Here is an 11,730-nt window from a genome sequence, read left to right as displayed (position 1 = left end):
CAGATATATGCTCATGCATTACTTTAAAGTAATTAAAGGGGTGTTAATTTACAGTTAGAGTAATTTCAAACAATTCCTACTATGGAGTAAAGTAATGTCAGTGTTGATTTGTTGCCTCATTTGCTGCTCATCAATGGACTGAGTCATCTTAGTGTTTCCAAACCCAGAATTAAGCTTCAACGATTCAGACAAAAAACAAAAGATCCTTTGAATTCAAAGGTCCCATGTCCTGGCCATTTCTACTGATCATAATTCCATTGTTGAGGTCTACTAGAATACATTTATATTGTGCAATTTTACAAACTCACATTGGTTTCTCATACAGCATACAAAAATACAGCATGTAAAGTATGTGTCTGTCCCGCCGAGTGTGTGAGGAAGTCCGCGGATTGGTCAATTTGGACCAATCTGCGGAGCAGTTACGTTGCGTCACTATACCCGAAATACGTCACTATACCCAAGAAGTAAAGAATGGAAAAAGAGAAATCTCCAACGAGGCGTTCTGGGGCAGCACAGACAGGTCTTTTCTGTGTTAGAGTTTTACTTTGAGGGTTTGTGACTGCAGACCGTTTACATGCAGAAAGCTACATAACACACAAGGGGACGGGTAATAACCAGAAAAGCATGACATGGGACCTTTAAACATTTTATTTTCTTGTGCACAACGGGACATTTTCCAATAAAGATATATTTCAAATTCACATTGAAGATCTACACCCCTTAACAATATTTCTTACAATAACTGTCTCAAAGTCTCATCTTTATGTGTCTTTTAGCAGATCTTGAAGGAAGTCAGTTTGAAGTCTCCTGCGATTCGGACGTAGTTGATGACGTCCACGTTCTCACGGTTTGGAAACTGCAGCTGCTGTCCGTCAGGAAGCTCCACCTCAAACACGTCTCCAGCCAGCGTCAACTCCAGCTGAAATAGAAAAGACTATAAGAAAGGAATCTGAGAAAATCTAACAACGCTCCTAAAAAACCTGAAATGGTTGATGTAATCTGGTTTAGGAAATGCACTTCAAGAGAAACGACTCCATTGGACTCATTAATGTCACGATGTAACTCTGGCTTTTATCTATTGGCTAGTGCTCCAACACATTGTACATGATAGGCTAAGGGGCGGGACATCTCTAAGCGGTTGACCAATCACAACAGAGTCGGCCAGATAACCAATCGGAGCAGACTGGGCTCTGGTTTCAGACAGAGGGTGAAAAGAAGTGCTGCAGCATGAGAAAAATAAAGAGCTTTTTGAACATTAAAGCATGAGACGTGTAGTAGAGACACTACATACTGATATGAACCTCAGAGTTCCTCACCTTGACCTCTCCTCCCCGGTGTGGAGGGTTGTGTGTGTCCCGGACCTCATCGCCCCAAGACCCACCAGACTTTGAGTTGCAAACAATAACGGAACCATCAGCGTCGTCATCATAACGGGGATTAAAGTGCAGCGCGATGTCGTCCGTACCACAGCCCAGCTCGATCTTGAAACTGGATGGATCAGAGATTATAAAACAGAGGTTTCATATTATATAATCACAATACTTTAATAGAAATGTGGTTTAAAAAAGGTGTGGAAATGTAACCTTAAAGATTAAAAGGCAAGGCAAGTTTATTTATATAACACCTTTCAACACAAGGCAATTCAAGGTGCTTTACAAAAATGAAAGACATTCAGACAAAGGCATTTAAAAACAGTCATTCAAAAGAAAATATATTTTAAGAAAAAGTACATGAATAAAAAGTTACAGTGCAGTTTAAGATATGAATAGTTCACACAAAAGTTCCACTTTACTGATGAACACAACGGCTCAGTTTCAATTAAAAGCAGCGATAAAAAGAAAAGTCTTCAGCCTGGATTTAAAAGTAGTCAGAGTTGCAGCGGACCTGCAGGTTTCTGAGAGTTTGTTCCAGATGTTTGGAGCATAATAACTGAACGCTGCTTCTCCATGTTTAGTTCTGACTCTGGGGACAGAAAGCTGACCAGTCCCTGAAGACCTGAGAGATCTGGATGGTTCATAATTTAGCAGGAGGTCAAAAATCTATTTTGGGCCTAAACCATTCAGTGCTTTATAAACCAGCAGCAGTATTTTGAAATCTATTCTTCGACACACAGGAAGCCAGTGTGAAGACTTCAGAACAGGAGTGATGTGATCCACTTTCTTAGTGTTAGTGAGGACTCGAGCAGCGGCGTTCTGAATCAGCTGCAGCTTCCCAATAGATTTTTTTAGTGAGACCTGTGAAGACACCATTGCAGTAGTCCAGTCTACTGAAGATAAAAGCATGGACAAGTTTTTCCAAATCCTGCTGTGACATTAGTCTTTTAATCCTAGATATGTTCTTTCGGTGATAGTAGGCTGATTTAGTAACTGTTTTAATATGACTGTTGAAACTCAGGTCAGAGTCCATGACTACACCTAGATTTCTGGCTCTATCTGTTGGTTTGAACATTGCAGACTGAAGCTCAGCGCTAACTTTTATACGTTCTGCCTTGGCTCCAAAAACCATTACCTCAGTTTTATCTTTGTTTAGTTGGAGAAAGTTCTGACACATCCAGTCATTGATTTGTTCAATGCACTTACTCAGTGTTTTAATTGGATCATAGTCTCCTGGTGAAATGGTTATGTAAATGTATGTGTCATCCGCATAGCTATGGTAACTTATTTTGTTGTTCTTCATTATCTGAGCCAGTGGTAGCATGTAGACGTTAAAGAGAAGAGGCCCCAAGATGGAGCCTTGAGGAACCCCACATGTCATATTTGTCAACTCAGATTTGTATTTACCTATAGAAATAAAAGTTGTTTCTGTCCTTTAAGTAGGATTCAAACCAATTTAGAACTGTTGATGAAAGTCCCACTCGGTTTTCCAGTCGGTCTAGTAATATGCTGTGGTCAACAGTGTCAAACGCAGCACTGAGATCTAATACAACCAACACTGAAGTTCTGCCACTGTCTGTGTTTAAAGGCCAAGTCTCTCTTTATAGATTTCAAAGTGCACCAGGAGATTTGTTTTTCGCCACCTGCGTTCAGCATTTTCTTCCCAGTCACTTCCTTTACCCTAGTTGGAGCAATGGCATCTATAACATTTTAATTTTTTAATTAAAATGATCTACTAGCTCATTTACTGCGATGTTAGCAGGGGTAAGTGTGGAAGAAAAATTCTGAGTAAACATTTCCCTAGTATTTTCAGTTAAATATCGCTTTGTGGTTACCTCTTTTTGAACATTTTTGTGAACAGAAATAGAGCTCTCAAAGAAAACACAGGAATGATCAGAGAGCGCAACATCAGTCACCAGTAAGAAGTATTGTAATAATAAACAGATGTTTTAGTATAGTATGAAATGTTTTATAACACTGCAAGATGAGGGTTTTAGGGAAATAACAAAACTGACCTGAAGTTAACAGGAAGAAAAAAAACGTACTTACAAAAGTATTTTTTTTCCACACTCATAAGAAGGTGATAAAAACAACATCCGTACAATTTATTGTTGTTTTCCAGTACCCCTTTAAAATGTCCTATGTCACTCAGTCTAGGGCGCTGACTTGTAGGATGAGCCTACTTGCAAGAATTTAAGATCCTTAAGAGGATTACTAAACAAATATTGTGTGCATTTATTGTTCACCCTTCATTCTCTACTAAGTTGCAACAAAACAACTTATTCAAGTTTTAAAAGTATTTTGTTTCCAGAATGCATTTGTTAATGCAGATGACCATATTATCATATTTAGTTTAAAAGGTTGTACTAAATATGTTTTGTGTGTTTGGTTTGCTTACCTCTCGGCATCACGCTGAATGATCCCCTTCACTTTCAGCCTGTCTCCGTCCGTCAGACTCAGGTGCTTCATTTCAAGTAGCTGAGAAACACAGAAATTAAAGTTTTAAACAATTTATTGGGAAAATTACAGAAGGCTGTTTGTCATAATAGTATTAGAGTTGCATTCAACCAATTACAGGCTGCAAACACATGCTCTGTTCATAAGGCAGTACAGTTAAAGACTAAACAAAGCAGATGACCTTACCATGGTGATAGTGGGTGTTAGTGAACACTCCTGCAGCTGATGGAAGATGGTCTTTCTGCACTTTCACTGGAAGACAAAATGTAAGTAGTAAGAAGACTGTGAAGTGTCTCTTAATTTATAATGTGAAGCACTGCTGTTGGACTAAATAATATTGAAAATGAGATTAATCACAGAGAGGATTTTGAGTAGCAGCTGCCCCTGTGATACTGTGATGTGTTTATAAAAACTACTCTGTCAAGAACTTTGAAAAATATATCAAGATTGGGAGCCATTGTTTCCATTGAGGAGGGTCTGCAATGCATTATAGATTACATTGGAGCACAAGCACCACCTACTGCAATACACTCTACTTTAATCAAACAGTCTGCTATGATAATCTGCATGTTTACATTTTTTAAAGCACATATTGACAGTTTGGGCAGTTTACGTGTATTTTGTTTGAATACATTTGTATGTTTTTAATGATTTCTATACCCTTTATTCCTAAACCTTTCTGCTTGGTACACGTGGTTATCAAACATTAGAACTGCAAGACTTAAAATCCTTCAAGCTCGTCACTCTATAGAAACCACTTCTGGTTAATTACAAAATAAAAGGTAATGTAACGGCAAACAAACTAAAGAGGTTAACTTACACGTCCTGCCACTTAATAGATTTATATCAAAAACCTCTATCCACTGACACGAGTTAGGTGGCTAACGGAAATAACAGTTTATAGAGCTAACAATGCTACCAAACAATTTCAGGAGCAGCAGTCAGTACCAATATTATTGTTAGCCCAGTCCTGAAGTGCGCTATTAAGCTGCCTCTATCGTCAAATGTCTCACAATGTGTCCGTTGTAGTTTCCATTTAAGACTGGCACTGGGACATTAGGGGAATATGGACCGATAATTGTCTCGAAATGCTTCAGTTCTCGACCACCCAATTTTTCGAAAGTACTCACCGGAAGTGTTAGCGATCTGTCATGTTTGTAATGCCGCTGGCTTTATTCATTTTATATTTAGCAGTTCCACCTTTTGACCACGAGATGGCGGTAAACTCTCGATTCTAATGTCTGCCCCAACGAAAGAGTGAAGATTACGGTTAAAAAAAGTGCTAGCTCGAGTACCCCAATTGCTCACGTGCCGATCACCTAATCCCCATCATGGCTCACAAAAGAGTCTTTAGAATAAACATTTATGTTACATGTATATTTATCCATGCAGAACATGTTTTTTGTGACCATTTCAGTTGTTACGCTTGTGATAAACCTCTGTACATTGTTAGTAAATGAACTGGTGTAACTCCACTTATCTTTTCTTGAAGGCCAGAGAAAACAGAATAAAATACCATATTGTAAAAGTATTATTTTAATCAGAACAATAACAAATCCCTGCTGTTCAGCAGATGAGGCTTTATTACTTCAACAGAATCAATACTGCTTTACAAAAACAAATCTATTAAACTTCATACACTGATTTTAGATTTTGTAAATTATCTACCATACATCATGCAGCATAAAGATATGATTTAAACAAATCAAATACCTCGGTCACTGCATACATCATATCATGGTGCAGTAAAATACATTTCCTGTAGAAGAATAAAAGTAACGTATATGTAAATTACCGCAACAATTTGTCAGGGATGAGCAGAGCAGGTAGGACCCAATTGCTGGACAGTCTAGAGTAGACAATGGTTTGAATGGAAAATACCTTTATTTAAAGGCTCAATACCTAAAACAACAAACAGATCTGACTCAAGAATCCCACCACATCCACCAACAGAAAACCAGAACGTAAATACATGCAGAACTAATCAGAGGACAAGACACAGCTGGGCAGGGTAGGACAAACCCAAGGGCACCAGGTGAAGAGAATCAAGACCTATAGTTAGGCGGGTTTTTTCAAACACATCGGTGGTCCAGAGGTCTATGCCTTGGTTTTTCATGCAGGTGCTTGAGGTTCAGCATCCAGGAGAGGGACATATTTTGTCTTCTGCTATGCTGATGTTGAATCTGGAAAATCGTCCCTACCACTTTTTCTAACAAAGTGACGCCCATGCATTACACTTCAAGTTATTTCTATCAATTCATACTATGTTTGCATGGGTTTTATAGGAAAGTAATGTCAGCGTTGATTTGTTGTCTCATTTGCTGCTCATGAGTGCACTGATACTGCATTTCTTTAGTTGAAAAGTTGGTTCAAATATTGTTTCCAAACCCAGAATTAAGCTACAACAATTCAAAGAAAAAAACCAAAAGATCCTTTGAATTTAAACATTTTATTTTCTTGAGCACAACGGGACATTTTCCAATAAAGATATATTTCAAATTCACATTGAAGATCTACACCCCTTAACAATATTTCTTACAATAACTGTCTCAAAGTCTCATCTTTATGTGTCTTTTAGCAGATCTTGAAGGAAGTCAGTTTGAAGTCTCCTGCGATTCGGACGTAGTTGATGACGTCCACGTTCTCACGGTTTGGAAACTGCAGCTGCTGTCCGTCAGGAAGCTCCACCTCAAACACGTCTCCAGCCAGCGTCAACTCCAGCTGAAATAGAAAAGACTATAAGAAAGGAATCTGAGAAAATCTAACAACGCTTCCAAAAAAACTGAAATGGTTGATGTGATCTGGTTTAGGAAATGCACTTCAAGAGAAACGACTCCATTGGACTCATTAATGTCACTATGTCACTCTGGCTTTTATCTATTGGCTAGCGCTCCAACACATTGTACATGATAGGCTAAGGGGCGGGACATCTCTAAGCGGTTGACCAATCACAACAGAGTCGGCCAGATAACCAATCGGAGCAGACTGGGCTCTGGTTTCAGACAGAGGGTGAAAAGAAGTGCTGCAGCATGAGAAAAATAAAGAGCTTTTTGAACATTAAAGCATGAGACGTGTAGTAGAGACACTACATACTGATATGAACCTCAGAGTTCCTCACCTTGACCTCTCCTCCCCGGTGTGGAGGGTTGTGTGTGTCCCGGACCTCATCGCCCCAAGACCCACCAGACTTTGAGTTGCAAACAATAACGGAACCATCAGCGTCGTCATCATAACGGGGATTAAAGTGCAGCGCGATGTCGTCCGTACCACAGCCCAGCTCGATCTTGAAACTGGATGGATCAGAGATTATAAAACAGAGGTTTCATATTATATAATCACAATACTTTAATAGAAATGTGGTTTAAAAAAGGTGTGGAAATGTAACCTTAAAGATTAAAAGGCAAGGCAAGTTTATTTATATAACACCTTTCAACACAAGGCAATTCAAGGTGCTTTACAAAAATGAAAGACATTCAGACAAAGGCATTTAAAAACAGTCATTCAAAAGAAAATATATTTTAAGAAAAAGTACATGAATAAAAAGTTACAGTGCAGTTTAAGATATGAATAGTTCACACAAAAGTTCCACTTTACTGATGAACACAACGGCTCAGTTTCAATTAAAAGCAGCGATAAAAAGAAAAGTCTTCAGCCTGGATTTAAAAGTAGTCAGAGTTGCAGCGGACCTGCAGGTTTCTGAGAGTTTGTTCCAGATGTTTGGAGCATAATAACTGAACGCTGCTTCTCCGTGTTTAGTTCTGACTCTGGGGACAGAAAGCTGACCCGTCCCTGAAGACCTGAGAGATCTGGATGGTTCATAATTTAGCAGGAGGTCAAAAATCTATTTTGGGCCTAAACCATTCAGTGCTTTATAAACCAGCAGCAGTATTTTGAAATCTATTCTTCGACACACAGGAAGCCAGTGTGAAGACTTCAGAACAGGAGTGATGTGATCCACTTTCTTAGTGTTAGTGAGGACTCGAGCAGCGGCGTTCTGAATCAGCTGCAGCTTCCCAATAGATTTTTTTAGTGAGACCTGTGAAGACACCATTGCAGTAGTCCAGTCTACTGAAGATAAAAGCATGGACAAGTTTTTCCAAATCCTGCTGTGACATTAGTCTTTTAATCCTAGATATGTTCTTTCGGTGATAGTAGGCTGATTTAGTAACTGTTTTAATATGACTGTTGAAACTCAGGTCAGAGTCCATGACTACACCTAGATTTCTGGCTCTATCTGTTGTTTTGAACATTGCAGGCTGAAGCTCAGCGCAACTTTTATACGTTCTGCCTTGGCTCCAAAAACCATTACCTCAGTTTTATCTTTGTTTAGTTGGAGAAAGTTCTGACACATCCAGTCATTGATTTGTTCAATGCACTTACTCAGTGTTTTAATTGGATCATAGTCTCCTGGTGAAATGGTTATGTAAATGTATGTGTCATCCGCATAGCTATGGTAACTTATTTTGTTGTTCTTCATTATCTGAGCCAGTGGTAGCATGTAGACGTTAAAGAGAAGAGGCCCCAAGATGGAGCCTTGAGGAACCCCACATGTCATATTTGTCAACTCAGATTTGTATTTACCTATAGAAATAAAAGTTGTTTCTGTCCTTTAAGTAGGATTTAAACCAATTTAGAACTGTTGATGAAAGTCCCACTCGGTTTTCCAGTCGGTCTAGTAATATGCTGTGGTCAACAGTGTCAAACGCAGCACTGAGATCTAATACAACCAACACTGAAGTTCTGCCACTGTCTGTGTTTAAAGGCCAAGTCTCTCTTTATAGATTTCAAAGTGCACCAGGAGATTTGTTTTTCGCCACCTGCGTTCAGCATTTTCTTCCCAGTCACTTCCTTTACCCTAGTTGGAGCAATGGCATCTATAACATTTTAAATTTTTTAATTAAAATGATCTACTAGCTCATTTACTGCGATGTTAGCAGGGGTAAGTGTGGAAGAAAAATTCTGAGTAAACATTTCCCTAGTATTTTCAGTTAAATATCGCTTTGTGGTTACCTCTTTTTGAACATTTTTGTGAACAGAAATAGAGCTCTCAAAGAAAACACAGGAATGATCAGAGAGCGCAACATCAGTCACCAGTAAGAAGTATTGTAATAATAAACAGATGTTTTAGTATAGTATGAAATGTTTTATAACACTGCAAGATGAGGGTTTTAGGGAAATAACAAAACTGACCTGAAGTTAACAGGAAGAAAAAAAACGTACTTACAAAAGTATTTTTTTTCCACACTCATAAGAAGGTGATAAAAACAACATCCGTACAATTTATTGTTGTTTTCCAGTACCCCTTTAAAATGTCCTATGTCACTCAGTCTAGGGCGCTGACTTGTAGGATGAGCCTACTTGCAAGAATTTAAGATCCTTAAGAGGATTACTAAACAAATATTGTGTGCATTTATTGTTCACCCTTCATTCTCTAGAGAGCAACTGATTTTTAGTTGCAACAAAACAATTTATTCAAGTTTTAAAAGTATTTTGTTTCCAGAATGCATTTGTTAATGCAGATGACCATATTAACATATTTAGTTTAAAAGGTTGTACTAAATATGTTTTGTGTGTTTGGTTTGCTTACCTCTCGGCATCACGCTGAATGATCCCCTTCACTTTCAGCCTGTCTCCGTCCGTCAGACTCAGATGCTTCATTTCAAGTAGCTGAGAAACACAGAAATTGAAGTTTTAAACAATTTATTGGGAACATTACAGAAGGCTGTTTGTCATAATAGTATTAGAGTTGCATTCAACCAATTGCAGGCTGCAAACACATGCTCTGTTCATAAGGCAGTACAGTTAAAGACTAAACAAAGCAGATGACCTTACCATGGTGATAGTGGGTGTTAGTTAGCACTCCTGCAGCTGATGGAAGATGGTCTTTCTGCACTTTCACTGGAAGACAAAATGTAAGTAGTAAGAAGACTGGGAAGTGTCTCTTAATTTATAATGTGAAGCACTGCTGTTGGACTAAATAATATTGAAAATGAGATTAATCACAGAGAGGATTTTGAGTAGCAGCTGCCCCTGTGATACTGTGATGTGTTTATAAAAACTACTCTGTCAAGAACTTTGAAAAATATATCAAGATTGGGAGCCATTGTTTCCATTGAGGAGGGTCTGCAATGCATTATAGATTACATTGGAGCACAAGCACCACCTACTGCAATACACTCTACTTTAATCAAATAGTCTGCTATGATAATCTGCATGTTTAAAAAATGTTAAAGCACATATTGACAGTTTGGGCAGTTTACGTGTATTTTGTTTTAATAACTTTGTATGTTTTTAATGATTTCTATACCCTTTATTCCTAAACCTTTCTGCTTGGTACACGTGGTTATCAAACATTAGAACTGCAAGACTTAAAATCCTTCAAGCTCGTCACTCTATAGAAACCACTTCTGGTTAATTACAAAATAAAAGGTAATGTAACGGCAAACAAACTAAAGCAATTAAATAAGAGGTTAACTTACACGTCTTGCCACTTAATAGATTTATATAAAAAACCTCTATCCACTGACACGAGTTAGGAGGCTAACGGGAATAACAGTTTATAGAGCTAACAATGCTACCAAACAATTTCAGGAGCATCAGTCAGTAGTAGGCTACCAATATTATTGTTAGCCCAGTCCGGAAGTGCGCTATTAAGCTGCCTCTATCGTCAAATGTCTCACAATTTGTCTGTTTTAGTTTCCATTTAAGACTGGCACTGGGACATTAGGGGAATATGGACCGATAATTGTCTCGAAATGCTTCAGTTCTCGATCACTACATTTTTCGAAAGTACTCACCGGAAGTGTTAGCGATCTGTCATGTCTGTAATGCCGCTGGCTTTATTCATTTTATATTTAGCAGTTCCACCTTTTGACCACGAGATGGCGGTAAACTCTCGATTCTAATGTCTGCCCCAACGAAAGGGTGAAGATTACGGTTAAAAAAAGTGCTAGCTCGAGTACCCCAATTGCTCACGTGACGATCACCTAATCCCCATCATGGCTCACAAAAGAGTCTTTAGAATAAACATTTATGTTACATGTATATTTATCCATGCAGAACATGTTTTTTGTGACCATTTCAGTTGTTACGCTTGTGATAAACCTCTGTACATTGTTAGTAAATGAACTGGTGTAACTCCACTTATCTTTTCTTGAAGGCCAGAGAAAACAGAATAAAACACCATATTGTAAAAGTATTATTTTAATCAGAACAATAACAAATCCCTGCTGTTCAGCAGATGAGGCTTCATTACTTCAACAGAATCAATACTGCTTTACAAAAACAAATCTATTAAACTTCATACACTGATTTTAGATTTTGTAAATTATCTACCATACATCATGCAGCATAAAGATATGATTTAAACAAATCAAATACCTCGGTCACTGCATACATCATATCATGGTGCAGTAAAATACATTTCCTGTAGAAGAATAAAAGTAACGTATATGTAAATTACCGCAACAATTTGTCAGGGATGAGCAGAGCAGGTAGGACCCAATTGCTGGACAGTCATAGAAATGGTTTGAATGGAAAATACCTTTATTTAAAGGCTCAATACCTAAAACAAGAAACAGATCTGACTCAAGAATCCCACCACATCCACCAACAGAAAACCAGAACGTAAATACATGCAGAACTAATCAGAGGACAAGACACAGCTGGGCAGGGTAGGACAAACCCAAGGGCACCAGGTGAAGAGAATCAAGACCTATAGTTAGGCGGGTTTTTTCAAACACATCGGTGGTCCAGAGGTCTATGCCTTGGTTTTTCATGCAGGTGCTTGAGGTTCAGCATCCAGGAGAGGGACATATTTTGTCTTCTGCTATGCTGATGTTGAATCTGGAAAATCGTCCCTACCACTTTTTCTAACAAAGTGACGCCCATGCATTACACT

General features: G+C 38.4%; 2 protein-coding genes across 5 annotated transcripts; both read right to left on the bottom strand.

The window, feature by feature from the left end:
- Window positions 1-633: 633 nt before the first annotated feature.
- Window positions 634-5,051, bottom strand: LOC117451493 (galectin-2-like). Of its 3 annotated transcripts, none has more exons than XM_034089818.2 (5): window positions 4,961-5,051; window positions 4,017-4,082; window positions 3,772-3,851; window positions 1,317-1,488; window positions 634-919 (listed from the first exon to the last, which is right to left on the bottom strand). In XM_034089818.2, exons 2-5 carry the CDS (start codon window positions 4,017-4,019, stop codon window positions 773-775), a joined length of 402 nt encoding a protein of 133 aa, XP_033945709.1. In that variant the 5' UTR covers window positions 4,020-4,082; window positions 4,961-5,051; the 3' UTR covers window positions 634-772. The 3 variants fall into 3 exon arrangements, with proteins under 3 accessions (XP_033945709.1, XP_071060209.1, XP_071060210.1); XM_071204108.1 differs by lacking the exon at window positions 4,961-5,051 and adding an exon at window positions 4,844-4,948; XM_071204109.1 differs by lacking the exon at window positions 4,961-5,051 and adding an exon at window positions 4,779-4,802.
- A 1,212-nt stretch (window positions 5,052-6,263) lies between these two features.
- LOC117450631 (galectin-2-like) lies at window positions 6,264-10,694 on the bottom strand. 2 transcript variants are annotated; one of them, XM_034088494.2, is made up of 5 exons: window positions 10,628-10,694; window positions 9,663-9,728; window positions 9,418-9,497; window positions 6,949-7,120; window positions 6,264-6,551 (listed from the first exon to the last, which is right to left on the bottom strand). In XM_034088494.2, the coding sequence occupies exons 2-5, from the start codon at window positions 9,663-9,665 to the stop codon at window positions 6,405-6,407; spliced, it is 402 nt and encodes a 133-aa protein (XP_033944385.1). In that variant the 5' UTR covers window positions 9,666-9,728; window positions 10,628-10,694; the 3' UTR covers window positions 6,264-6,404. The 2 variants fall into 2 exon arrangements, with proteins under 2 accessions (XP_033944385.1, XP_033944386.1); XM_034088495.2 differs by lacking the exon at window positions 10,628-10,694 and adding an exon at window positions 10,310-10,383.
- Between the last annotated feature and the right edge of the window lie 1,036 nt (window positions 10,695-11,730).

Source organism: Pseudochaenichthys georgianus, chromosome 8 (genome assembly GCF_902827115.2).
Source record: "Pseudochaenichthys georgianus chromosome 8, fPseGeo1.2, whole genome shotgun sequence".
Taxonomy (NCBI): Eukaryota; Metazoa; Chordata; class Actinopteri; order Perciformes; family Channichthyidae; genus Pseudochaenichthys; species Pseudochaenichthys georgianus.
Note: the sequence above shows the minus strand (reverse complement) of the source record. Positions and strands in the feature narration are given on the sequence as shown.

What these genes read in the sequence shown, in the direction of transcription:
- LOC117451493 (XM_034089818.2), bottom strand. An exon ending in ATTCAGCGTGATGCCGAGAG is followed by an intron (nt 1,489 to 3,771) that starts GTAAGCAAACCA and finishes TGATCCATCCAG; the next exon opens with TTTCAAGATCGAGCTGGGCT. An exon ending in ACCGGGGAGGAGAGGTCAAG is followed by an intron (nt 920 to 1,316) that starts GTGAGGAACTCT and finishes TTTCTATTTCAG; the next exon opens with CTGGAGTTGACGCTGGCTGG.
- LOC117450631 (XM_034088494.2), bottom strand. An exon ending in ATTCAGCGTGATGCCGAGAG is followed by an intron (nt 7,121 to 9,417) that starts GTAAGCAAACCA and finishes TGATCCATCCAG; the next exon opens with TTTCAAGATCGAGCTGGGCT. An exon ending in ACCGGGGAGGAGAGGTCAAG is followed by an intron (nt 6,552 to 6,948) that starts GTGAGGAACTCT and finishes TTTCTATTTCAG; the next exon opens with CTGGAGTTGACGCTGGCTGG.